At 41.4% G+C, this 27,656-nt stretch overlaps 1 protein-coding gene across 1 annotated transcript in view; it reads right to left on the bottom strand.

Annotated features, from left to right (window-relative positions):
- Positions 1-27,656, bottom strand: part of LOC134356376 (vacuolar protein sorting-associated protein 4A) — a 107,415-nt gene that overhangs the window by 65,422 nt on the left and 14,337 nt on the right. Inside the window, exons 3-5 of the mRNA XM_063067298.1 lie at positions 20,290-20,437; positions 18,243-18,304; positions 1,623-1,742 (exon numbers count right to left, since the gene is read on the bottom strand). Of these exons, the coding sequence (XP_062923368.1) occupies positions 1,623-1,742; positions 18,243-18,304; positions 20,290-20,437 (330 nt within the window). The remainder of the gene's footprint in view (positions 1-1,622; positions 1,743-18,242; positions 18,305-20,289; positions 20,438-27,656) is intronic.

Here is a 27,656-nt window from a genome sequence, read left to right as displayed (position 1 = left end):
TCCGGTTTGTTACATAACACCCAATCCAGTAAAGCTGATCCCCCAGCAGGCTCAATGACAAACTGCTTTAAAAAGCCATCTCGCAGGCACTTAACAAAATCACTCCCTTGAGATCCATTACCTACCTGATTCTCCCAATCTACCTGCATGTTAAAATCTCCCATGACTATCATATCATTGCCCTTTTGACAAACTTTTTTTATTTCCCATTGTAATCCCAGCTACTGTTGGGAGATGTGTATATAACTGCCATCAGGGTCCTTTTACCCTTGCAGTTTCTTAACTCAACCCACAAGGATTCAACATCTTCCGATCCTATTTCACACCTCTCTACTGATTTGATGCCATTCTTTACAACAGAGCCACGCCACCCCACCTGCCTACCTTCCTATCCCTCCGATACGTGTAACCTTGGACATTCAGCTCCTAATTACAACCATCCTTCAGCCATGATTCAGTGATGGCCACAACATCACACCCAACAATCTGTAAAAGTGCAACAAGATCATCTACCTTATTTGCTATACTCTACCTTAAGATATGATGCTTTGAATACTGTATTTGCTACCTTTTTGATCCTGCATCCCTAATGCACTGAAACTCACATTGCTGGCCGCAATTTTGTCCTATCATCTGCCTGCCCTTCCTGACAGTCTGACTGCACGACAGCTTTGTTTTTTTACCATCCGTCCTACCCAGAGTCCCTTTACTCCAGTTCCCATCCTTCTGCCAAATTAGTTTAAACCCTCCCCAACAGCTTTAACAAACCTGTCCCCTCAGGTTCAGGTGCAACCCGTCACTTTTGAACAGGTCATACCTCCCCCAAAAGAGATCCCAATGATCAAGAACCTGAGCCCTACCCCCCGCACCAGCTTCTCAGCCACATATGAATCTGCCAAATGATACTATTTCTATCCTCATGGCGCCAGGCACAGGTAGCAGTCCAGAAATCTCTACCCTGGAGGTCCTGCTTCTTAGCTTTCTGCTTAGCTCTCTAAATTCTCTTCTCAGGGCCTCTTTGTTTTTCTTTCCTATGTTATTCAGATCAAAGGGGAAGGTTTTTCCATCTAGAGGCTGGTAGTTATGTTGAATGAGCCGCCAGAGAAGGTGGTGGAAGCAATACAACTACAATGAACAGGTAACGAATTGAAGGATATGGCCTAACGTGAGCAAATAGGATTAGCATTGATCGACATTACAGTCAACATGATAATAAGCATGGAAAGGGCCCATTTCTGATCTATTAAAATCCACGTTATGTGATTACTATCCAGGAAGGCTCTGTTCAGTCTGCCTATTGCTTCAATTCTATAAGTCACTGGGCTCTTACATTCTTCCAACATAACTCAACATCAACTGAATAAAAAATTATTTGTTTTTCCGACTGAGAAATATACAACCTTCCAGACTTGACAGCAGCCCAGTAGTTTTGCTCTGCTCATTACTCCTTTATAATTGTTTTCAGTAATGACAGACTTTTTTCAGCATTTCTATTGACTTTTGTTATTCTCCCCTTTCGTCATCATGGCCCAGGAAAGAGACAAGAAAGCTTTAGAACATGGGACAAAAGCGGAGCTGCGAAAATCATTTGATAAGAATCACCATTAGCTACAAAAGCATACCAGTGAATAGGTGAGGGAATTTGATAGGTAATATCACCGCTTCCTTCAATGCCTCCTTCGCCACTTCCAATCCTGCCACATCACTCCATCGTACATTGGGCTTCTCCATCACAATAGCACCTGTGATAAAACAAGATAATAAATTGGTCAAGTTAATGCTTCAGGGATCTCAAAACCATTGATCTCCCAGAACTAGTAGGGAAGACAAGTCTGAGGAGCTAAGAGAAATGGACATGATAGAGATTTAGGGGAAGGACTAAGAGATTTAGAGGGTACCTGATATGAGCCTTTGTGACCATTTAAAAAATACTGGGGACTTACTGGGGATAGCTGGCCTTTGTTCTGAGTGGGAAGTCTTACAAACTTGGTTGAGTTTTTTGAGAAGGTGATGAAGATGATTGATAATAGTAGGGCAGTGTAAGGTACTTACACACTCCAGTAAAACTTCTGACAAAATCCCACATGGTAGGCTGTTCTTACGAAGTTAAGTCACATGGGTTGAGAAGTTAGATACAAAATGGCTAGGTCATAGAAGACCAAGGGTAATGATGGACATGTGTTTTTCTGACTGGAGGTCTGTGAGCAGTGGGGTTCCACAACGATCAGTGCTAGGATCGTTGTGAACAGAACACAACAATTACCTCTGTTATTTATCATGTATTTGTATGAAAATATAGGTGGTCTGATTAGTAAGTTTGCAGATGACAATAAAATTGCTGGAGCTGTGAGCACTGAAGAAAGTTATCAAAGACTATAGCAGGATATAGATCAGTTGGAAATTTGGTCAGAGAAGTAGCAGATGGCGTTTAATCCTAGAGTGTGAGGTGATGCATTTTAAGAGATCAAATGCAAGAAAAAAATATTAAACAAAGTGGTAGTGCTTTAGGACAGCGGTCCCCAACCACCGGGCCGCGAGGAAACGATATGATTTGGCGATAAGAGTCAGCTGCATCTTTCCTCATTCCCTGTCACGCCCACTGTTGAGCCATTACGCATGCGAGGTCATTACCCGCGCGTCATCCACGTCAGCGCGGGAAGGAGATCAACTCCTCGAGCTTGCAAATGACGACAGGCTGAAAAGTATGTTTGACATAACATCTCTGCCGGCATTCTGGATCAAAGTCAAGACTAAATATCCTGAGACAGTCAGGAAAGCACTGAAAACGTTGCTTCCATTTCCAACATATCTCTGCAATGAATGCAACAAAAACCCAATTGCGGAACCGGACATACGGAACCTCCTTTGAGTATCGCTGTCTCCCGTCACCCTTCGACAGGGCCGTCTTGTTGCAGGGAAACAAGCCCAGGACTCCCACTGATTCAGCAATATTGGTGTGTTACAATGATTTTATATTTTCATACGGGGAAAATATGTGCTGTGTGTTTAATATCCAAATGATACTTAAAATGTTACGATGCTATTGACTTACTTATAATATAATAATTATATAATAATTACAGCACGAGAACAGGCCATCTCTGCCCATCTAGTCCGTGCCGAACGCTACTCTCACCTAGTCCCACCAACTTGCACTCAGCCCATAATACTCCATTCCTTTCCTGTCCATATACCTATCCAATTTTTCTTTACATGATAATGTCAAACCTGCCTCTACCACTTCTACTGGAAGTTTGTTCAACACTTTGTTCAGCTCCCCTGATAATTGACTTATCGCTATAATCATGCGAGGAAAATATGCGCTGTGTATTTAATATTAAATTCGTTACATAAACCCTTTGAGAGACGAAATTGAGTATATTAGCCACTTATCACCGATATTCCGGTCATTATTAACACCACCCCCCACCCTCCCCCGAACAGAATCGCCGAAAACGATTTATAGAAAAAATGGGTACCTACATGGACTAGTGTGTACAGTACTGGTCACTGTATCATAGGAAGGGTGTGGAGGTTTTTGAAAGTGTAGGTGCACCAGGATGCTGCCTAGATTGAAGAGCCCTATCTATAAGGAGAGGTTAGACAAACTTGGATTGTTTTCACTGAAAGGTGGAAGGCTGAGAGTCAAACTGATACACATTTACAAAATTGAGAAGCGTAGACGACAGTGTGCCTTTCCCAGGGTGAAAAAGTCAAATACCAGTGGGGATAAATTTGAGATGAAAGGGGAGAAAAATTAAAGGAGACTTACAAGGCATGTTTTATTTTTTAAACACAGATGGTAGCTGGTGGGTGCCAGGGCAGGGGGTGGAAGCAAGTACAATAGCAATATTTAACAAACATTTACACTGTGTGACGATATCCTGAATTATCCCTTATGGACTGTGCCTCTAAGAGAGAGAGTGTGTGCAGCTGTACAGCACAAACAGTTTGTTACAGAAAGGGAGAGGGGTGAAGACTGCTCACAGTTTGTTTGGGATTTCTGCAAGGACATTGTCAGCTTCTGAGTTCCTACAGAGAGAGAAGGGAGGAGCGACATGATGGACAGCTGGTGTTCAGCACAACAGTATTTAAACCAGCGTAATTGCTTGTTTCACAGAACAAGCAGACGCACTAAGGTGTGGTGAAGTTACCACTATCCTTTTCAGGTGCCCACCAGTGTGGGACTGAGGATCGATTGAGAGGAATCGATCTGTGATTATTAGTGCGTGAAAGAGCGACCCTGTGCAGTCTACCAGTGTGTCTAACCTTTGCCTGGGTTGGTATTTGCTGGGCTAGTAGACTATCACTTGAAGACAGCACTCTCAAGTTGGTCCATTTCGGAGGACAACGGGAAGAATTGACGGCATCGACTTACTCGGACAACCACAACACCTCTCTCTCTCCATCACTACTCAACTTAATACCACGAACTGAACTGATTTCATTTACCCATCATCATAAGACTATATTCATTTACCCCCTAGGCTTGAAGAAGCTTGATTTTTATATTTCCACACTTATAAATACATGAACTTTGCTAACCTGTTTGATATATCTGAATTTATATTACTGTATTGAGTAGTTACTAATAAAATAGCATTAGTTAACAGCAATACCAGACTCCAAGGTGTTTTCCATAACTGCTGGTTCTTTAACCCGTTACAGGATACATAACAACTGACACATGAACTAGCAGGGAGAAGTGGGATACAGATCATGTGCAGGATTTTGGGATTAAATAAATTGTGGGATGGAGGTTCTGTTCCTGTGTTGTATTGCTCTAGGTTTTAGATTAGATTAGATTAGATTCAACTTTATTGTCATTGTGCCAAGTACAGATACAAAGCCAATGAAATGCAGTTAGCATCTGACCAGAAATGCAAACAAGTGTTATTTACAAAATAACTGTGAATAAAAAGTGCTACAGCACACAAATATAAAAGTACTGAGACAGTACAATATGGGTGCAACACTGCTTAGCGCTGTGATGTGAGGTTCAGAAGGGTCACAGCCTCAGGGAAGAAGCTCTTCCTGTGCCTGCTGGTGCGGGAGCGTTGGCTCCTGTAGCGCCTACCAGATGGGAAGAGAGTAAAAAGTCCATGGTTAGGGTGAGATGCATCCTTGATAATGCTTTTCGCCCTGCCCAGGCAGCGTTTATGGTAGATGTTCTCAATGGTGGGCAACTAGGTGCCGGTAATCCGCTGGGCAGTTTTTACCACACACTGGAGTGCTTTGCGGTCCAATACAGGACAATTGCCATACCACACTGAGATGCATTTGGTGAGTATGCTCTCAATGGTACAGCAGTAAATGTCTGTCAGTATCCTGGGACAGAGGTGAGCTTTCTTCATGCTCCACAGGAAATAAAGGCACTGTTGCGCCTTTTTGATCAGGATGGAGGAGTTCAGGGACCGGGTGAGATACTCCAAAATGTGGACACCAAGACCGCCCCTGTCTGCAAATGGAGTAGCAGCAATTTTGTGCTGCTCTTAGTTCTTTCTCTCCCCCAGTTTAAACTTCGAATTTAAAATTTTTATTTGCTGATTCTTGAGGAGGAATAATATGTCTACATCTACGAGGATTGGAAGAACCTGTCTGAACCTAGTGACAAAGGTCATGGAAAAGCAAAGATGCCAAAGGAAAGATCTGATGAAATGCCACCATGGGCTGAAGATATCGTTCGGACACTGAATGCAATTAAAGATCAGAATGGGTCAATTAAAGACCAACTGGAAATGAAGAGTAATGGAATGAAGTCATTTCTGGGAAAACTAAAAGACTTGGAAACTCAAGTTATTACACACGAAGAGGGATTGAAGATAACTAATCAAAAATTGTTTGAAGCTACAACCCGTTTGGAAAGATATCAAAATAAAATTAGAGACCTGGAAACTAGGTCTCGCCGAAAGGACATACGAATTGTTGGGCTGCGAGAAGGAGCTGAAGTTAGAGATTTAACTGCTTACTTTGGTAAGATTTATACTTTATTTCCACCATTTTATCACAGCCGCCTGCTATAGAAAGAGCACACAGAGCGTTTACTTTGAAATTTAAGGATCCAAATACAAACCCCATTTCCAGAAAAGTTGGAATAATTTCCAAAATGCAATAAAAACAAAAATCTGTGATATGTTAATTCACGTGAACCTTTATTTAACTGACAAAAGTACAAAGAAAAGATTTTCAATAGTTTTACTGACCAACTTGTATTTTGTAAACATACACAAATTTAGAATTTGATGGCTGCAACACACTCAACAAAAGTTGGGACAGAGTCATGTTTACCATTGTGTTACATCACCTTTCCTTTTAATAACACTTTTTAATCATTTTGGAACTGAGGATACTAATTGTAGTAGATTCACAATTGGAAATTTTGTCCATTCTTGCTTGATATAAGACTTAAGCTGCTCAACAGTCCGTTGTCTCCGTTGTCTGATTCTCCTCTTCATGATGTGCCATACATTTTCAATAGGAGATAGATCTAGACTGGCAGCAGGCCAGTCAAGCACACGCACTCTGTGTCTACAAAGCCACACTGTTGTAGCCCATGCAGAACGTGGTCTGGCATTGTCCTGCTGAAATAAGCATGGACGTCCCAGGAAGAGACGTCGCCTTGATGGCATATGTCTCTCTAAAATCCTAATATACACCTCAGAGTCAATTGTACCTTCACATACATGCAACTCACCCATGCCGTGGGCACTGATGCACCCCCATACCATCACAGGTGCTGGCTTTTGCACCTTTCGCTGATAACAATCTGGATGGTCGTTTTCATCTTTGGCACTGAGAACTCAACGCCCGTTTTTTCTGAAAACTAGCTGAAATGTGGACTCATCTGACCACAGCACACGGTTCCACAGTCTTTCGGTCCATCTGAGATGAGCTCGGGCCCAGAGAACTCGCCGGCGTTTCTGCATAGAGTTGATGTATGGCTTCCTCCTTGCGTAATACAGTTTCAAGTTGCATTTCTGGATGCAGCGACGGACTGTGTTGAGTGACAATGGTTTTCCGAAGTACTCCTGAGCCCAGGTGGCTATAATTCACAGTAGCATGATGGTTTCTGTGCACTTTTCAATCTTATTTTAACTCTGTCCCAACTCTTGTTGAGTGTGTTGCAGCCATCAAATTCTAAATTTGTGTATATTTACAAAATACAATTAGGTTTGTCAGTAAAACTATTGAAAATCTTTTCTTTGTACTTTTGTCAGTTAAATAAAGGTTCACGTGAATTAACATATCACAGATTTTTGCTTTTATTGCATTTTGGAAAATATCCCAACTTTTCTGGAAATGGGGTTTGTAAACCAAGATCTGTTCTGGTTTGTTTTCATCACTTTAAAATTAAAGATCAAATAATGCGACAAGGAAAGAAAACAGAGTTTTTAGATTTGAGGAGTCTGAGCTCCATTTTTATAAGGATTATACGAAGGGAGGTAATGGAACAAAGATCAAGATTTGCTTTGGTAATGAAACAGGGATATGATAAGAAACAGTTTCCTTCTCTGCATTACCCGACAAGAATTAAAGTTTTTCCTCCTAACTCTCCTCCTCGTACATTTTTTAATCCAAAAGCCACACTGTTCAGACAATACCTGCCGCCGCTACCAAATGAACTATCTGAAAGGTTGTTTGGTTATCTGTATATTATTCGCATTTCGGAAAGAAGATTTACGAAGGTTACTTGGCTATTCCATTGAGAGACTAATAAAAGAAGATAAGGAGATTTGTTCATTATTGCATAATATTGGTTTTCTTTTGGAAAGAAGATTTATGGTTCAAGTATGACTGTTTAAATGGTTTTTCGGACACTCAACTGAGAAAAGATAAAGGGATTTGGTTCTTTAACCTAATACCTGGTTTGATGTTTTTTTGATTCTTTCTTAAAATTGGTAGATTTTTCCTACTAATAGGGCTTCTTTTCATATATATATTTGGGAGGGTTTAATTACTTATATTATTAATTAGTATTTTGGAAAATTTAGCTTGGTTAAATATACTATTAACTTTTTTTTCCTCATTATAACCGAATTTAAAGTTTTTTCAGGGACTTAATGTTAAACTTAAAGATGGCGCTGGTTTTTCTCTCTAGAGATAACATTATTTTGGTTCTTTCTTGTTTAATAGATAACAGAATGTAAATACTTTCCTTTGTTGAGACTTTCTTTCTTACAAGGTCACTAATTTTTTACTAACTGGGGGAGGGAAAGAAAATACAGACAGAGAAGACCTTGGCTTTGTAGGGTTACAATGGAGGGGGGTGGGGTTAGAGTTAGGAGTTTTTCCCCATTGGGTGGTTCCGCAGCATGCGTGTTTTCTATGTGGCTGTATTCTTCATCGCCGCCATTTTTGATCATCCCGTATTGGTATAGTGCTCTGCACATGGATAAAGTAGAATACAATCATAGTATGGTATTTAAACGGATTAATGTAATAAGTTGGAATGTACGTGGTCAGAATCATCCTATCAAACTGAAAAAGACTTTTAAAATTATTAATCGATTCCAACCTGATATATTTTTTTGCTCAGGAGACACATATCAGGGTGGGAGATCAAAATAGATTTTTTGGATGGTGGAGAGACTTGAAATTCCACTCTACCTCTCAGAGTAAAACTAAAGGTGTGTCTCTCTTTATTAAATCCAATATATTTATTCAAGAGGATATTGAATCAGATTCTAATGGTAGATTTTTAATTGTTAAAGGAGTGATCTGTAACAGAAAAGTTGTTTTGGTCAATCTGTATGGTCTTAACTTAGATGATCCTTTTTTTTAAAAAAATGGTGTTTGCTTTACTGCCTGATTTAAATGAATATATGTTGATAATGGGCGGGGATTTTAACTGTTGTTTAAATCCTATGATTGACAAGAGCTCAACCAATCAGCGACTTCCAAATCGTTCCGCATCACTTATTAATTCCTTTTTGATCAATTTATGGAGGCATCTGCATCCCAATAACAGAGAATATTCCTTCTTTTCACATGTCTATAAAAATATTTGAGGACTGATTATATTATAATCGATCCCGCTTCTTACCAAGTGTTAAAAATTGTGAATATGACACTATTGCTGTATCTGATCATGCGCCTCTGAGTTTGTCCTTTGAACTTGATGACGTCATTCTTCCCCGTCCACCATGGCGCATGTCTCAGACATTATTGCAAAACTCTGACTTTGAACAATTATTTGATAAATATTCTCTTTCATACTCACACTTTTTACAATACCTTCAAGTTAGACATTTCTTACAAAAATATTTAAGTAATTTTCCTTACATATTGGAGGCTGACCTGTTAGATACTATTATGAGTATGAACCCTTCGATGAAGGGTTCCACTGGAAGAATTTATAATTTATTTTTACAATGGGATAAGCGTCCTTTATTTAAGATTAAACAGGATTGGGAAAAGAAACTCAATTTGACTTTTATGACGGAGGATTGGACGTGGATTCTGAAACTGGTCAACTCTTCTTCGATCTGTGCTAGTCATTCACTGATTCAATTTAAAATTGTACATCGTTATCATTTGATGAAGGAGAGACTCTAAAATATTTCCTAATGTTGATAGTTATTGTAATAGATGTAAAACTGAGATAGCTACACCGACACATATGTTTTGGTCTTGTTCTATACTGGAACAGTTCTGGAAATCAGTTTTTTCGACAATTTCTAAAGCACTTAAAATTAATCTACCATCTAACAAATTAACTGTGCTTTTCAGAATAATTCCTCAAGATATCCATGGTATTTCTGTGTCTGACCAACACGTTACTGCATTTGTTACATTGATAGCTGGGAGGGCCATTTTGTTGAAGTGGAAGGATACATCAGCTCCTACTTTGTCACAATGGTTCTCTCAAGTGATGCTATGTCTTAGTTTGGAGAAATTTAGAAGTCGAACCTTTGAACCTTTATTTGATTTTGAGAAAAGATGAGGCTCATTTGCTCGTTATTATCATTTGAGCTAATTGATAGATTTTCTCCACAATCTAACTGTAAATTTTTTGGTATATTTTTCTTTCTTGCTGGCAGATTGATGTTTATTTTTAGAAGCTTTTTGTATGACACATGGCTCTGGGGTTGTACTCCTAATAGGTTTTTTTTCCCCCACTTTTTCTGCTTAGTAAGGTTTTTTTAAATCACATGAGACACAGTTTGGCGGGCAGACGGCGGGTTCCCCTAGGCGAACGGGAGTTGATAAAGCTGTGTGTTACATGAACATCAGGAAAGAATATGCTCAAAGGGTGAAATGTGGATAAAACCAGAGGACATCTATACGTCTATAGAGCCTTACGTCTGTGGTGGGAAAGCTGTTGGAAAAGATTCTTAGAGATAGAATCTATGGACATTTAGAGAATCATGGTCTAATCAGGGACAGTCAGCATGGCTTTGTGGAGGGCAGATCATGGCTAATAAGCCTGATAGAGTTCTTTGAGGAGGTGACCAGGCATATAGATGAGGGTAGTGCAGTGGATGTGATCTATATGGATTTTAGTAAGGCATTTGACAAGGTTCCACACGGTAGGCTTATTCAGAAAGTCAGAAGGCATGGGATCCAGGGAAGTTTGGCCGGGTGGATTCAGAACTGGCTTGCCTGCAGGAGGCAGAGGGTCATGGTGGAGGGAGTACATTTGGATTGGAGGATTGTGACTAGTGGTATCCCACAAGGATCTGTTTTGGGACCTCTACTTTTTGTGATTTTTATTAACGTCCTGGATGTGGGGGTAGAAGGGTGGGTTGACAAGTTTGCAGACAACATATAGGTTGGTGGTGTTGTAGATAGTGTAGAGGATTGTCAAGATTGCAGAGAAACATTGATAGATTACAGAAGTGGCAGATGGAGTTCAACCTGGAGAAGTGTGAGGTGGTACACTTTGGAAAGACAAACTCCAAGGCAGTGTACAAAGTAAATGGCAGGATACTTGGTAGTGTGGAGGAGCAGAGGGATCTGGGGGTACATGTCCACAGATCCCTGAAAGTTGATTCACAGTAAGATAGGGTAGTTAAGAAAGCTTATGGGGTGTTAGCTTTCATAAGTTGAGGGATAGAGTTTAAGAGTCGCAAGGTAATGATGCAGCTCTATAAAACTGGTTAGGCCACATTTGGAGTACTGTGTCCAGTTCTGGTCGCCTCACTATAGGAAGGATGTGGAAGCATTGGAAAGGGTACAGAGGAGATTTACCAGGATGCTGCCTGGTTTAGAGAGTATGGATTATGATCAGAGATTAAGGGAGCTAGGGCTTTACTCTTTGGAGAGGAAGAGGATGAGAGGAGACATGATAGAGGTATACAAGATACTAAAAGGAATAGATAGAGTGGATAGCCAGCGCCTCCTCCCCAGGGCACCACTGCTCAATACAAGGCGACATGGCGTTAAGGTAAGGGGTGGGAAGTTCAAGGGGGATATTAGAGGAAGGTTTTTTTCTCAGAGAGTGGTTGGTGTGTGGAATGCACTGTCTGAGTCAGTGGTGGAGGCAGATACACTAGTGAAATTTAACACTACTAGACAGGTATATGGAGGAATTCAAGGTGGGGAGTTATATGGGAGGCAGGGTTTGAGGGTCAGCACAACCATGTGGGCCAAAGGGCATGTACTGTGCTGTACTTTTCTATGTTCTGTGACTCAGCCTAACACACCATCAGTGTGCTCGGCGCTGTCTTCCCGATTCCGGTAAGTGATACTGCACTGTACATACATTATTTCTACTTTATATAGGCTGTGTATTTTTATGCGTTATTTGGTATGATTTGGCAGCTTCATAGCTTAAAGGTTACTGGAGAGATTTTCGCTACAGGGAACAGTGCATGCAATGATTGTAGAGAAGTATTTCTACTTTATATAGGCTGTGTATTTATCATATCATTCCTGCTTTTGCTATATGTTAGTGTTATTTTAGGTTTTATGTGTTATTTGGCATGATTTGGCAGGTTATTTTTGGGTCTGTGAACGCTCACAAATTTTTCCCATATAAATAAATGCTAATTGCTTCTTCACTTTATGACATTTCAGCTTATGAACCGTTTCATAGGAACGCTCTACCTTCGGATGGCGGGGGAAACCTGTACTCAGAATTCCAGCATCTACAGATTCTCTCTTGCTTGTGTTTTGATCCCATACAATTACTACCAGATGGAGGGATTAAAAATGGTTCAGTAAACCAAAACAGAATTGCTAGATGGACATTGCTGTTGTAAGGAAGAAATATAACTGTAAATTGAGTACATACCACCTCTATGTTAGCTGACAACCTTGTGTACCAAGGAGGTAAACATGAGTGTCAAGTTATGATAGTAAATGATCCCAAGGGTCATTTGTATCAAAACAAAAGGGAGGGGATCAGACAAAGTAATGCCTGAGAACAAAGACACAAGGGAGAAGAAAAAGCCTATTTTAAATTTTTTGTAGATGGGTTCCCATCAGTACAGGATGGTGAGAGAACTGTGGGAAACAGGGAGGCTGATGAATTAGCGAAGCAAGGTGCTTTATATGGGCAGGAATGGCACCCACAGATTGGGGAGATGGGAAGGCAGAAGGAACAAGTTAAGGCTATGGATTTAACTGAGCATAAAAGAGTAAAAAAAATTAATAGGATGAGCAGAGTCAGAAATGTATAAAAAGCACAAGGATGTACATGTTGAGGATGGAGTAGTCCTAAATGAAGGAAAGTTTGTGGTCCCAGAGGGAGGAAGAAATCACATTGGTATCATGATCTATGGGGACACCAGGAAACCAGGAGCACCCTGGAAAAGGTAAAGGAGTTGTGGTGGTGGCCTAGGATGAAGGATGACATGGAACACCATGTCAAAATTGTTTGATTTGTGCACAATATAATCCTGACAGAAATGTAAAGAAAGCAGTTCTCTGACATACCCAACCAGTGGAAAGGCCTTGGACTAATTTGCAGATAGATTATGTTGGACCTTTGCTATCTACCCAAGGAGGGTACAAGTATATTCTTATAGTAGTAGATACTTTCACCAAATGGGTGGAAGCTTTTCCAACTAACATGGCCAAAACCACAGCAAAAATCTTACTGAAAAAGGTTTTTACTTGCTAGGGATTACCTCGGAGTATAGAGCCAGATCAAGGCACACATTTTACAACCCAGATCATGTAAGATGTGATGACACTTCTAGGGATTAAGCAGAGATTTCATATACCCTATAGACCAGAGTCTCAAGGAATTGTGAAAAGGATGAACTGAACATTAAAAAGTATGATGGCCAAAATGGTGCAACAACATGGCAAGTAGATTTGCTTTATGTACTGATGATGATAAGGAATACAGTAGCATCTTCAATGGGTTACACCCCTATAAACTTGTGACCAGAAGAGACATGAGAGGGTTGGAGGAGTTGTTAGGATTAGATCTGTCAGAACCTGAAGGAGATAGGATTGTGCCAGAAGTGTGGGTACAACAGTTGGTAGAGACAGTGAAAGAGGTCACTGTCAGTGAATGTGGCAGCCCATCAACTAGGAAAGAAGCAGCAGAGTAAAGCCTACTTTGACTCAAAAGTCAGTCCCATAGAATTACACCCAGGACAAAGAGACCAACCACCTCATGTTTAAATCCAAGGTGTGCAGGGCTCTATGAAATTATAGACAAAGCAAGCCCATCAGTATACAAGGTACTGACTTTTCCAGATAAAAGTGGATGGTACCACATCAGCCAGTTGAATTTGGTGGGGGAGAAACAGGGAAATTATCAACATCGGCACATAACAATTGGTGTACATGAAGGTCCCAATTTTGGAGACTTGACAATTGATGTACACAATAGTTCTGATTTGGAAGATTTGAGGTTCAGAATCAGAATCAGGTTTATTATCACCGGCAGGCATCGTGAAATTTAACTTAGCAGCAGCAGTTCAATGCAATACATAACATAGAAGAAAAAAATAATAAAATAATAAGTAAATCAATACAGTATACGTATACTGAATAGATTAAAAATAGTGCAAAAAACAAAAATAATATATATTAAAACAGTAAGGTAGTGTTCACGAGTTCAATGTCCATTTGGGAATCAGATGGCAGAGGGGAAAAAGCTGTTCCTGAATCGCTGAGTGTGTGCCTTCAGGCTTCTGTACCTCCTACCTGATGGTAACAGTGAGAAAAGGGCGTAACCTGGGTGCTGGAGGTCCTTAATAATGGACGCTGCCTTTCTGAGACACTGCTCCCTGAAGATGTCTTGGGTACTTTGTAGGCTAGTACCCAAGATGGAGCTGACTAGATTTGCAACCCTCTGCAGCTTCTTTCAGTCCTGTGCACTTGCTCCCCCCTCACCCCAATACCAGACAGTGATACAGCTTGTCAGAATGCTCTCCATGGTACATCCATAGAAGTTTTTGAGTGTATTTGTTGACATGCCAAATCTCGTCAGACTCCTAATGAAACATAGTCGCTGTCTTGCCTTCTTTATAACTGCATTGACATGTTGGACCAGGGGATTTTGACACCTAGAAACTTGAAACTGCTCACTCTCTCCACTTCTGATCCCATGGTGGGAGACATCACCATCCAGGGGATTGTACCCCAAGCTTCAAAAATGGTGTCAAGCCTCACCAACACAGGTGTATGGCCCAATGCTGTTGCTGTCACACAACTCCACTAGTTGGCATATCTCGCTCCTGTACGCTCTCTCGTCTCCATTTGAGATTCTACCAACAATGGTTGTATCATCAGCAAATTTATAGATGGTATTTGAGCTATGCCTAGCCACACAGTCATGGGTATAGAGAGAGTAGAGCAGTGGGCTAAGCACACACCCGAGGTGCACCAGTGTTGATCGTCAGTGAGGATGATATGCCATCACAGATTGTGGTCTTCTGGATAGGAAGTCAAGGATCTAATTGCAGAGGGAGGAACAGAGGCCCAGGTTCTGTAACTTCTCAATCAGGATTGTGGGAATGATGGTATTAATTGTTGAGCCATAGTCCATGAACAGCATCCTGACATAGGTGTTTGTGTTGTCCAGGTGGTCTAAGGCCGTGTGAAGAGTCATTAGATTGCATCTGCAATTGACTTATTGTGGCAATAGGCAAATTGCAAAGGGTCCAGGTCCTTGCTGAGGCAGCAGTTCAGTCTAGTCACGACGAACCGCTCAAAGCATTTTATCACTGTAGATTTGAGTGCTACTAGGCGATAGTCATTAAGGCAGCTCACATTATTCTTCTTAGGCACTGGTTGGAACAGCTGCTCCAACAAGATGGCAACAGATCTGACCAAAGAGGAGTTTATTCCACTTTTTCACTCTGAGAATCAGGCGAGTTTTGTAAAGAAAATACATTGGTTCCTGCCTCCCCTAATCTGAAACCAAATTTGGTGAGAAAAGATGGACAGATTGAGTCCAAAGACAATTGAGAGCCTAAATTGGATGGATTAGAAAAACAGAATTAAAAATATGGACTTAAAGTAATTTAAGATGAAAACTAGAAATAAGAGCAGATATTACACTTGTGTGTTACAGATGTAATTTGAAATGAAGAGCATAATGTATTTTATTGTGATGGAATTAACCATGACTGGGGCCATGGTTGGTTGTGCTTCAGAACCATTACAGCAGACAAATGTGTCATCCATTATATGAAGAACATTTGAAGATTAAAAACAATTTTTCTCAATCAACATGGGTAATACAGGCACACGTGGGAGAAATTTGTATTATGCTGGGGTAGATGGTTTGGTGTGCATGGATAAAACATTAAATATTCCAGAGGATACAAAGATATAACACTATGTAATAAAATTTTAACGGTGACATTGTTTAGCAACCCAGAGGGGATAATCATTAGTCAGTTTTTAGGCCCAATTATTGAGCAGCCTTCAGGTGATGATGGCCACAGTAAGATTACGGTTCTGTGGGATCACTCTCATGTGAATATTGAATAGGATAGTGATCTACACAAGAGATATATATCGACTGCGGTGGTCACATCAAGCAAATTTTGAAGGTTGCTTCTATTGTTGTACAGTATTGTTTTAGCCAGAGACTAGTGACTCTGTGGAATGCTCTGCCACAGACTGTGGTGGGTGCCAAGTCCGTGGGTATATTTGAAGTGGAAGTTGATAGGTTCCATGATTGGTTAGGGCATCAAACGATATGGCAAGAAGACAAGTGTATGGGGTTGAGTGGGATCTAGGATCAGCCATAATGGAATTGTGGAACAGGCTCGAAGGGTTGAACAGCCTAATTTTGCTCCCATATCTTATGGTCTAAATAGGAGCAGAATTAGGCCATTTGGCCTATGGAATCTGCTTCGCCATTCAATCATGGCTGATCCTATTTTTCTCCTCTTCAACCCCATTTCCCGGCCTTTGCCCTGTAACCTTTGATGCCATGTCCAATCAAGAACCTATCAATCGCTGTCTTAAATACACCCAGTGACCGGGTCTCCACAGCTGCAGAGTGGCAACAAATTCCACAAATTCACCACCCTCTGGCTGAAGAAATTTCTCCGCATCTCTGTTTTGAGTGGACGCCCCTGTATCCTGAGGCAGTGCCCTTTTGTCCTAGACTCTCCCACCATGGGAAATATCCTTTCCACATCTACTCTGTCTAGTCCTTTCAACATTCAAAAGGTTTCAATGAGACCCCCCCCCCCCCAAATCCTTCTGAATTCCAGCGAGTACAGACCCAGAGCCATCAAACATTCCCTGTATGATAACGCTTTCATTCCTGGAATCATCCTTGTGAACCTCCTCTGGACAATCTCCAATGTCAACACATCTCTTCTATGATGAGGAGCCCAAAACTGTACACAATAAGAGTCCTGCCCCTCTTGCAACCAAGTCTCACTAATGGCTACAACGTCATAATTCCAGGTGTTGATCCATGCCCTGAGCTCATTCACCTTTCCTTGATCCTTTTTGCAATGTTTTGTATCTATAGCCAGATAGACAGACAGACAGACAGACACACACACACACACACACACACACACACACACACAGAGCTCAGGACACTAGTCGCACCATGCTCAACATTTCTGACTGTCTGAGATCTGCCTCCACAACCTCTCTACTAACTCTTCCAGCACTCTGGTTCCCATCTTCTTCTTAATATGCCAATTTAGAAATTTTTCTTCTGTAATTAATCTGCTATATTGTTGGTTGAGCTCTGAGAAGCCTGAAATCATCAACTTCAGCCTTGGCAAGAGTTCAGTTTGCCAATTACCAACCCTAGGGCAAGGTGAACTGGCTCAATGACTATTGCCCAGTGGCATTCACATCCACTGTGATGAAGTACTCTGAGAAGTTGGTCATGGCTGGAATCAACTTCTGCCTAAGGAAGGACCTAGACCTGCTGCAATTTGCCTATTGCCAGAATAGATCTACAGATGGCTGAGTAGTGTTGCAACAGCAACAAGTTGCACTCAACGTCAGTAAGACCAAGGAATTGACTGTGGACTTCAGGAAGGGTAAGGCATCAGCAGTGGAAAGGGCAGGCAGTTTCAAGCCCTTAGGGGTCATCATTTATCCTGGGCTCAACATATTGATGCAATTACAAAGAAGGCCAGAGTCTTCGATGACATACCAAGTCTCTTCAAACTCCAAATGCAATATAGCCACTGTAATGACCATGGCCTCATACCAACACCTCCTGTTCCCATAGCGCCAGGTGCTGAGTGGGACTCCAGGTCAACAGAGAAATGAAACTCTTGCAAATTTCTTCAGATATACAGCACAGAGCTTTCTAACTGGTTGCATCACCATCTAGAATGGAGGGGCCACTGCACAGTATTGGAAAAAGCTGCAAAAAGTTGCAAACTCAGCCAACTCCCATCACAGGCACTAGCCTCCCCAGCATCGAGGACAGCTTCAAAAGGGCTGAAGAAAGCAGCATCCATCATTAAGGACCCCCATCACCCAGGACATACATGACCTCTTCTCATTGCTACCATTAAGGAGGAGGAACAGGAGCCTGAAGACACACACTCAACATTTCAGTAATACTCTTTCCATCTGCCATCATATTTCTGAATGGAAAATGAACCCATCAACGCTTCCTCATGTTTTGCACTACTTATTTAATTTAAATTTACATACTGTATACTTACTGTAATTTATAGTTTTTTTATTATGCACTGCAGATGTACTTTTCCACAAAGCAACAAATTTCACGACATATGCCAGTGATAGTAAATCTGATTCTGATTCTGACCCCATTGCTCTACTCAACCTACATAGGAGCTGGCCTACTGACTCTAGCACATGATATGGATCTCACTCACCCATCAGCTGCTCCTGTAGTTTCTTCTTCTCAGGATTTTCTCCTTCACTGTCACTGTCACTCCTGCCAAAAAATAATCAAGATTTGAGTTGCAGCATTCTCATTCACTGGGTAGGAGAGCAAATACCAAGAGATGTTAAGCTAACGACAAATAGAAAATTAATATCTACAAACAGCAATTGACAAGCAGAAATTGTTTAATCTAGGCGCCATTTATTTGCCTAAATGAGGGCAGTGCCAACAGCTCTTAGGCAACTCAGCACCATACAGGGTAAAGAAGGTAAAGCAGCCTACTTGCCTGGCAACCCAACCACCGTAAACACTCATGCACCCCACCCCCCACTATCAGTGCACGGTGGCTGCAGTATGCACCATCTACAAACTCCACTGCAGTTATTTGCTCAGACAACCTGGTAAATACCTCTTACAGCAGCAAGCAGCAGGAACCAGGGAACACCATCACCCATCAGTTTCCCAAGTTACACAAGACCCTGGCTTGGAAATACATCACAATTAATCAAACCATTAGGTTCAAATTCTCTATTCCCCCCAACAACATCGGAGCTTCCATAGAAGGATTCAAACAGTTTGAGAAAGTGGCTCACCAGCTCCTTCTCAATGACAAATAGGCCTTGCTGGTGACATCCACGTCCCAAAAATCCAAACGTCCATGACAAAGCACAAGAGGAAATGAACCTAATATACATACACATCAGCCTGCTAAACAGATTCATCTATACAGTACCCCATAGGTCAACTAGCATCTCTCTGCTCATACACTTTTGGAGAAACTCCTCTTCATTGAGCACTGATGAAATAGAATGTGGAAAACCAATAAAAGGACAGAAAGATACAATATTTTTATTTACTGATTTTGAACTGATAAGTTTTGAACATTCAGACAAACCTGGATATTCTGGTTCACAGGTGACAATGTGCAAGTCTAGCAAGCAATTACAAAAGCAGCCTTAAGTATATAGTGCTCCGGTGAAACAGTAGCCATACAACACAACAGCAGGCCCTTTGGCCCAACTTGTTTATGCCAACCAAGTTGCCTACCTGAGTTAGTACATTTGCTGGCACTTAGCCCATATCCCCAAACCTATCCATGTCTCTGTTTAAATACCTTTCAAAAAGTGTAATAATATGTCTCTACAGCATCTTCTGGCAGCACATTCCACATCTCCACCACCCACTCTGTGAAAAAGTTCACCCTCCAGGACTACACTCTGTCTTCTACCTCCAAGCCAATTATGTATCCAGTTGGCTAGCCCACCCTGGATAATGCATAATCTAACCTTTCGGAGCAGCCTACCAGGCTTACCTTGTTAGAAACATGTGGGCAAAGTATAGAGCCATGTCCTTATAATTCTTCTTGTTCACATCTTCAAAAATCCTCATGCAATTCATGAGGATTCCCATGCATAAAAGCATACTGGAACAAATGTAGTCTCCCCAATCAAGGAAATACTCATGATAAAGGCAGGGCAGTGAAAGATCACCAGGTTCATTCCTGGTTTGCTGATGAAAGACTATTAACCTTCAAATCATAATGGCCAAGAGTTTAGGTATGTGATCCATAGACAGCTGATAGGGTAGATGTGGATTTCAGTGTGTCTGGAACTAAAGTATGGATAAAACACTAAGAACCAAGTTGAAAAGAAATTTCTTCTGCCAGAGTGGTCAATATTTGGAAACTAAGGGTAATTGGATACTAAGGGAATCATGGGATGACATGTGTGTGTTGCTGATCATAGGATATTGTCTTAATGCAGGAAGATATCTGCCATAGTCTTTCTGAATGATAGAGTGGTTACCAAGGCACTAAATTACCCACTCCTGTATCTACCTCTTTTGTTACCTCCAAAAAAGCCTCAACTTAAAGGTTGTGAATGTGTAGAAATCCATTACGCTTTTCAGCAGATATTACTGAGGGAGGATGGGTGGGGTATATATAGGCCATAGTACCGGAAACATTGCAATACACAGTGTGCCTCTCTACCCCACAGGACCACTTTCCCCAAAATTGATCAACTTGCTGCACCTACCCCTTGTCATTTTGCTGTGATTCTTTCACTGGCTTTTTGCCATGTTTGTCTTTGTTTTTTAAATACTCCTTCAATTTCTCTGCTCTGTCCAGGTACTGAACACATTTCGCTCGAATACTCTCTTTTGCCTTTTCTCCATGAGCCTCATCTGTAACGAGAACATTGAAATATTTTATTAAAATTTAGCTGAGGTGAACACCATTCCAGTTTTCAGACACCCTTAATGTGTTGTGCTTCTAACCCGAGATATGACACAGCATAATACCCACATGCTTACAGCATCAGAATTGTGGAATACTGGTGGCTACACTACACCCTCCCCGTCTGAATCCAATGTCACTACACAGGCTTGAAGCTGTATACACCACTGCAACGTATCAATCCCAAACCATTTCCCTAACCTCAGAGTCATCAAGAGCAAGAGCCTTTAGCTTATTTATTTCTGGGGATCTAATTGCCTTTGATGGGAAGCTAGTGTGCTACAGTCCCACGGTATGCTGGACAACAGTGATATGAATAGAGGAACCAACAAGGGTGTGTTGTTACCATGCACTTCAACCCCTTGTCCTCAGTGGTGGGAGTGGTCACTGATGTGGGAGGTCCAGTCCAAGTGACTGCAGTACCTTTTATAGATAGCACACACTGCAGCCAGTGATGGTAGGAATGAATGTTTCAAGTATTGAGTAGAAAGCCAACTGAGCAAGGATGCTTTATCCCGGATGATGGGGCTCAGAGTGGAAGTTCAAATGGGAAGATACAATCACCGAGAAAAGAAACATTTAAGCTCGGAGGAGGGACAAGTGGGTAAGTGCTCATCAGGGAACTCAAAATTAAGTTGCATCTATTTTAAAGCAAGATGTCTCACTAAAAAAGTAAATGAACTCAAAACTGTAATTTATGCAGAGGAATATGTTGCCATCACTGAGACTTGTTTGGAGGAGGAGCAGGACTGGTAACTCAACATCCTGGGGTACAAAATACTCAGATGAAGTGAGATGCGTAGGTGGGTAATGAGGGGGGAAAACACATAGGAGAGTGAAAGAAGAGGTGACACTGAACTGTTAGTCAACAAGTATGCAGAGCTTTCCTTTCCATCTTCTACCAGTCTGTTGTTGCCAGTACAATCTTCTATGCGGTTGCATGCTGGGGCAAAGGCATTAACACAGGTGATGCCAAAAAGCTCAATAAACTGATTAGAAAAGCTGGCTCTGTTTAGGAGTCAAACTGGACACACCGGAGGCTGTGGTAGAACAAGGGACACTATGGAAAATCCTGGCCACTCTGGACCATGTTTCTCATCCCCTTCATGTCACTTTGGCTGAACAAAGGAACACTTCTAGTAATAGACTAAGACAACTGTGCTGCTCCTAAGAGCGCTATATGAGGTCATTCTTACCCTAGGTAATTAGGCTCTATAATGAGTCAATATATAGCCAAGGAAGTGATAACCCCCTCCTGATATGACTGTTTGAGGTAAATTATCTTTTATTCTTTCTTACTTCTCTTCCAAAATTGGTATATCCGTGGATTTGTAATGCTACTGTGACAGTATAAATTCCATTGGGGTCAATAAAGTATCCATCAACCTATCTAGTCAGTACTGAGTGAGGATAACTGAGAAGCATCCTCAAACAAGGCCATATGGGCAGGGATTAAATAGTGATGTCACTTTGCTGCACTTTACAGTGCCCTAACTTTCAATAAGATGTAGAAAAAAATGATAATTAGCCACATATCAGAGAGATGCAATTAAAATAGGGTTTTCGTGTCCAGAATTTATAACGTCCTAAACATTAAATCGGATAATTTGACCCACTTCCCTTGTTCATCTAGTTCTTGTTGTAATCTTAGATAACCTTCTTTTCTGAGCACTAATATTACCAATTTTGATGTCATCCACAAACTTAACAGTCACATTAGAAACACCCAGATCATAAATAAACAGACACACTGGCCAGCTTATTAGGTACAGGGTTGGAATCCAGTATGGTCTTCTGCTGCTGCTGTAGCCCATCCACCTCAAGATTCGATGTGTTGTGTGTTTAGAGATGCTCTTTTACACACCACTGTTGTAATGAGTGGTTATTTGAGTTACTGTCACCTTCCTGTCAGCTAGAAACAGTCTGGCCATTCTCCGCTGACCTCCCTCACTCACGGTTTGTCACTCACTGGATGTTTTTTGTTCTTCACAACATTCTCTGCAAAATTTAGAGACCAGTGTGCATAAAAATTTCAGATCAGCAGTTTCTGAGATACTCAAACCATCTGGTCTGACGCCAACAGACATTCCATGGTTAAGTCACTTAGATTATATTTCTTCCCTCCTCTGATGTTTGATCTGAACAACTGAACCTCTTGACCATGTCTACATGATTTCATGCACTGAGTTGCTGCTACATGATTGGCTTTTTAAATATTTGCATTAATAAGGTGTAATTAGTAACATGGCCACTGTGTGTAGAAGAAACAGCAAAGAACCCAGCCCTAATTCTTGTGGCACACTACTGATCAGAGACCTCCAACTGGAAAAACAACCCTATACCAGCCTCCTTCCACCAAACCAATTTTCTATCCAACTAGTGAGGTCTCACTGAATCCCATGTGATCTAACCTTCCAGTCCAGGTGACCACGTAGGATCTTGTCAAAGGCCTTGCTAAAGTTCACGTGGACAATGATTACCACTCTAACCTTGTCAATCTTCTTCATCACCTCTCTAACAACTAATCAAATGTGTTAGAACATAGAATAGTACAGCACAGTACAGGCCCTTCAGCCCACAATGTTGTGCTGACCCTTAAACCCTGCCTCCCATATAAGCCCCCACCTTAAATTCCTCCACATACCTGTCTAGTAGTCTCTTAAATTTCACTAGTGTATCTGCCTCCACCACTGACTCAGGCAGTGCATTCCATGCACCAACCACTACCACACTGAGTAAAAACCTTCCTCTAATATCCCCCGTGAACTTCCCACCCCTTACGTTAAAGCCATGTCCTCTTGTATTGAGCAGTGGTGCCCTGGGGAAGAGGCGCTGGCTATCCACTCTATCTATTCCTCTTAATATCTTGTATATCTCTATCATGTCTCCTCTCATCCTCCTTCTCTCCAAAGAGTAAAGCCCTAGCTCCCTTAATCTCTGATCATAATGCACCATTTTCCTAACACAAAGCCATCATAACTATCTCTTATCAGTCAGTCCATATCCAATGATGATGGAGTATTAGAAGCAGTACAAAAGAGATTCACCAGGCTAATTTTTGGGAAGAAGATGGCTGAAAAACCAAGAGACTAAACATTTTATTTCTGCAAATTTAGATGATGGGACTTGGTGGGACTAGGTGAGAGTAAGAGTTCGGCACGGACTAGAAGGGCCGAGATGAGCTGTTTCCGTGCTGTAATTGTTATATGGTTATATGGTCCTTTTAAAGGAAAGATGAGGAAGAATTTCAATTCTTTGGCAAAAATCAAATTCTTTGCATCCAGAAAAAAATTTGATTGATGACTCTAAGCAAAATATATATGTTCAAGTCATTATATACAGTTGAAGTCAGCAGTTTACATACACCTTAGCCAAATACATTTAAACTCAGTTTTTCACAATTCCTGACATTTAATCCTAGAAAACATTCCCTGTCTTAGGTCAGTTAGGATCACTACTTTATTTTAAGAATGTGAAATGTCAGAATAATAGAAGAGAGAATGATTTATTTCAGCTTTTATTTTTTTCATCACTTTTGCAATGGGTCAGATGTTTACATACACTTCGTTAGTATTTGGTAGTATTGCCTTTAAATCGTTTAACTTGGGTCAAACGTTCTGGGTGGCCTCCCACAAGCTTCTCACAGTAAGTTGCTGGAATTTTGTTCAATTCCTCCAGACAGAACTGGTGTAACTGAGTCAGGTTTGCAGGCCTCCTTGCTCGCACATGCTTTTTCAGTTCTGCCCACAAATTTTCCATCGGATTGAAGTCAGGGCTTTGTGATGGCCACTCCAATACCTGCATACCTTCGTTGTCCTTAAGCAATTTTGCCACAACTTTGGAGGCATGCTTGGGGTCATTGTCCATTTGGAAGACCCTTTTGCGACCGCGCTTTAACTTCCTGGCTGATATCTTGAGATGTCGCTTAATATATCTACATAATTTTCCTTCCTCATGATGCCATCTATTTTGTGAAGTGCACTAGTCCCTCCTGCAGCAAAGCACCCCCACAACATGATGCTGCCACCCCCATGCTTCATGGTTGGGATGGTGTTCTTCGGCTTGCAAGCCTCACCCTTTTTCCTCCAAACATAACGATGGTCATTATGGCCAAACAGTTCAATTTTTGTTTCATCAAGCCAGAGGACATTTCTCCAAAAAGTAAGATCTTTGTCCCCATGTGCACTTGCAAACTGTAGTCTGTTTTTTTTTAAATGGCAGTTTTGGAGCAGTGGCTTCTTCCTTGCTGAGCAGCCTTTCAGGTTATGTCGATACAGGACTCATTTTACTGTGGATATAGATACTTGTCTACCTGTTTCCTCCAGCGCCTTCAGAAGGTCCTTTGCTGTTCTGGGATTGATTTGCACTTTTCACACCAAAGTACGTTCATCTGTAGGAGACAGAATGCGTCTCCTTCCTGAGCAATATGACGGCTGCGTAGTCCTATGGTGTTTACACTTGCGTACTATTGTTTGTACAGATGAACGTGGTACCTTCAGGCATTTGGAAATTGCTCCCAAGGATGAACCAGACTTGAGAGCATTTTCTGACCTCAATCCGACAGAAAAATTCTGGGCAGAACTGAAAAAACATGTGCAAGCAAGGAGGCCTACACACCTGACTCAGTTACACCTGTTCTGTCTGGAGGAATGGAACAAAATTCCAGCAACTTACTGTGAGAAGCTTGTGGGAGGCCACCCAAAACATTTGACCCAAGTTAAACAATTTAAAGGCAATGCTACCAAATACTAACAAAGTGTATGTAAACTTCTGACCCACTGCAAAAGTGATGAAAGAAATAAAAGCTGAAATAAATCATTCTCTCTATTATTATTCTGACATTTCACACTCTTAGAATAAAGTAGTGATCCTAACTGACCTAAGACAGGGAATGTTTTCTGGGATTAAATGTCAGGAATTGTGAAAAACTGAGTTTAAGTGTATTTGGCTAAGGTGTATGTAAACTTCTGACTTCAACTGTATACCCTAGCATGGAAAGAAGCTCTTCAGCCCAACTCACCCATACCCAAAGGTGTCCAACTAAGCCAGTCCTATATATCCCTCCGAAGCAGGGGATCACAACCTGGGGTCCCCAGACTGCCTGCTTAATACTATTGGTCCATGGTATATAAAAAGGGTTGGGAACCCTGGCTCTAAACCATTCTATCTCCGTACCATTATCTTGAAACACTGTCTTAGTATTATAAAACAAAATGGTTGCATCCTAAGTATGCCCTATACAGTTTAATCAGTGCAATAAAAGGTATTTTCTTCAATACTGGCAAAATGATAAACCTCAAATTCTGAGATGAATGATAAAATAAGAAACATCAGCCTTCAGTATATCCTGTCCCCAAAGCTCTCTGATCCAGGTTCTCAGCCCCAAAAAAAATTCCAGCTCATTTTGTCTGATATTGGAGAACCACTTCCTGAAAGAATGCTCCCAGTACGAGATCTCCCTCACAAGAAAAAACATTCTCTCTGCATCTTCCTTGTTAACCATCCCCAGAACACCAGAATTGTTTTTAAAGAATATCCATTGTAAGACAACCCCCTTTAATCTCAGTTAGCTTCTCATAAGTCCCCCTACATACAGGCACTCCTGTGCCTAGCGTCAATTAACGGACATAAAATTAATATATGTATATTATCACTGAATCATGTCTGAAGGATGGTTGCAGTTGAGAGCTGAATACACAAGGTTACATGTTGTATCAGAGGGATAGAAAGGTTGGCAGACGGCGTGGCGTGGATCTGCTGGTAAAGAATGGCATCAAATCAGTAGAAAGATGTGACATAGGATCAGAAGATGTTGAATCCTTGTGGATTGAGTTAAGAAACTGCAAGGGTAGAAGGATCCTGATGGTAATGCAGACCACCTAACAGTAGCTGAGATGTGGACCACAGATTACAATGGGCATCTGAAAGAGGTAGCGGTAGAGACTGTGGAGGCATGAGTTATGATCTTTCAAAAATCATTGGACTCTGGCACAGTTCCAGAGGACTGGAAAATTGCAATTGGCACTCCACTCTTTAAGAAATGAAGAAGGCAGCAAATAGGAAGTTATAAACCAGTTAGCCTGACCTCAGTGGTTGGGAAGATGTTGGAATCAATTGTTAAAGCTGGTGGTAGATCTGAGGAGAGCTAAGGTACTGGTGACCCCTGTTTCCATCCACGGGGTCAGTGTGGACATGGTGGAAGATTACAAATACCTGGGGATACGAATTGACAATAAACTGGACTGGTCAAAGAACACTGAGGCTATCTACAAGAAGGGTCAGAGCCGTCTCTACTTCCTGAGGAGACTGAGGTCCTTTAACATCTGCCGGACGATGCTGAGGATGTTCTACGAGTCTGTGGTGGCCAGTGCTATCATGTTTGCTGTTGTGTGCTGGGGCAGCAGGCTGAAGGTAGCAGACACCAACAGAATCAACAAACTTATTCGTAAGGAAGGTGATTTTGTGGGGATGGAACTGGACTCTCTCACGGTGGTGTCTGAAAAGAGGATGCTGTCTAAGTTGCATGCCATCCTGGTCATTGTCTCCCATCCACTACATAATGTACTGGGTGGGCACAGGAGTACATTCAGCCAGAGACGCATTCCACCGAGATGCAGCACAGAGTGTCATAGGAAGTCATTCCTGCCTGTGGCCATCAAACTTTACAACTCCTCCCTTGGAGGGTCAGACACCCTGTGCCGATAGGCTGGTCCTGGATTTCATAATTTATTGGCATAATTTACATATTACTATTTAACTATTTATGGTTCTATTACTATTTATTATTTATGGTGCAACTGTAACGAAAACCAATTTCCCCCTGGGATTAATAAAGTATGACTATGACTAAAGACGAGGTTATGGAATACCTAGTAACACAGGACAAGACAGGACAAAGTCAGCATGGTTTCCTTAAGGGAAAATCTTACCTGACAAGCCTATTGAGGAGATTACTCGTAGGATAGATAAAGGGGACGCATATTTGGACTTTCAGACCTTTGACAAGGTGCCACACATGAGGTTGCTTACCAGGTTAAGAGCCCATGGTTTTACAGGAAAGTTGCTGGCATGGTTACAACTTTGGCTGATTGGTAGGAGGAAGCGAGTGGGAATAAAATGATCCTTTTCTGGTTGGCTGCCAATGACTAGTGGTGTCCCACAGGGGTT

The sequence above is a fragment of the Mobula hypostoma genome, chromosome 14 (assembly GCF_963921235.1).
Source record: "Mobula hypostoma chromosome 14, sMobHyp1.1, whole genome shotgun sequence".
Taxonomy (NCBI): Eukaryota; Metazoa; Chordata; class Chondrichthyes; order Myliobatiformes; family Myliobatidae; genus Mobula; species Mobula hypostoma.
This window is presented reverse-complemented; position numbering and strand designations above follow the sequence as displayed.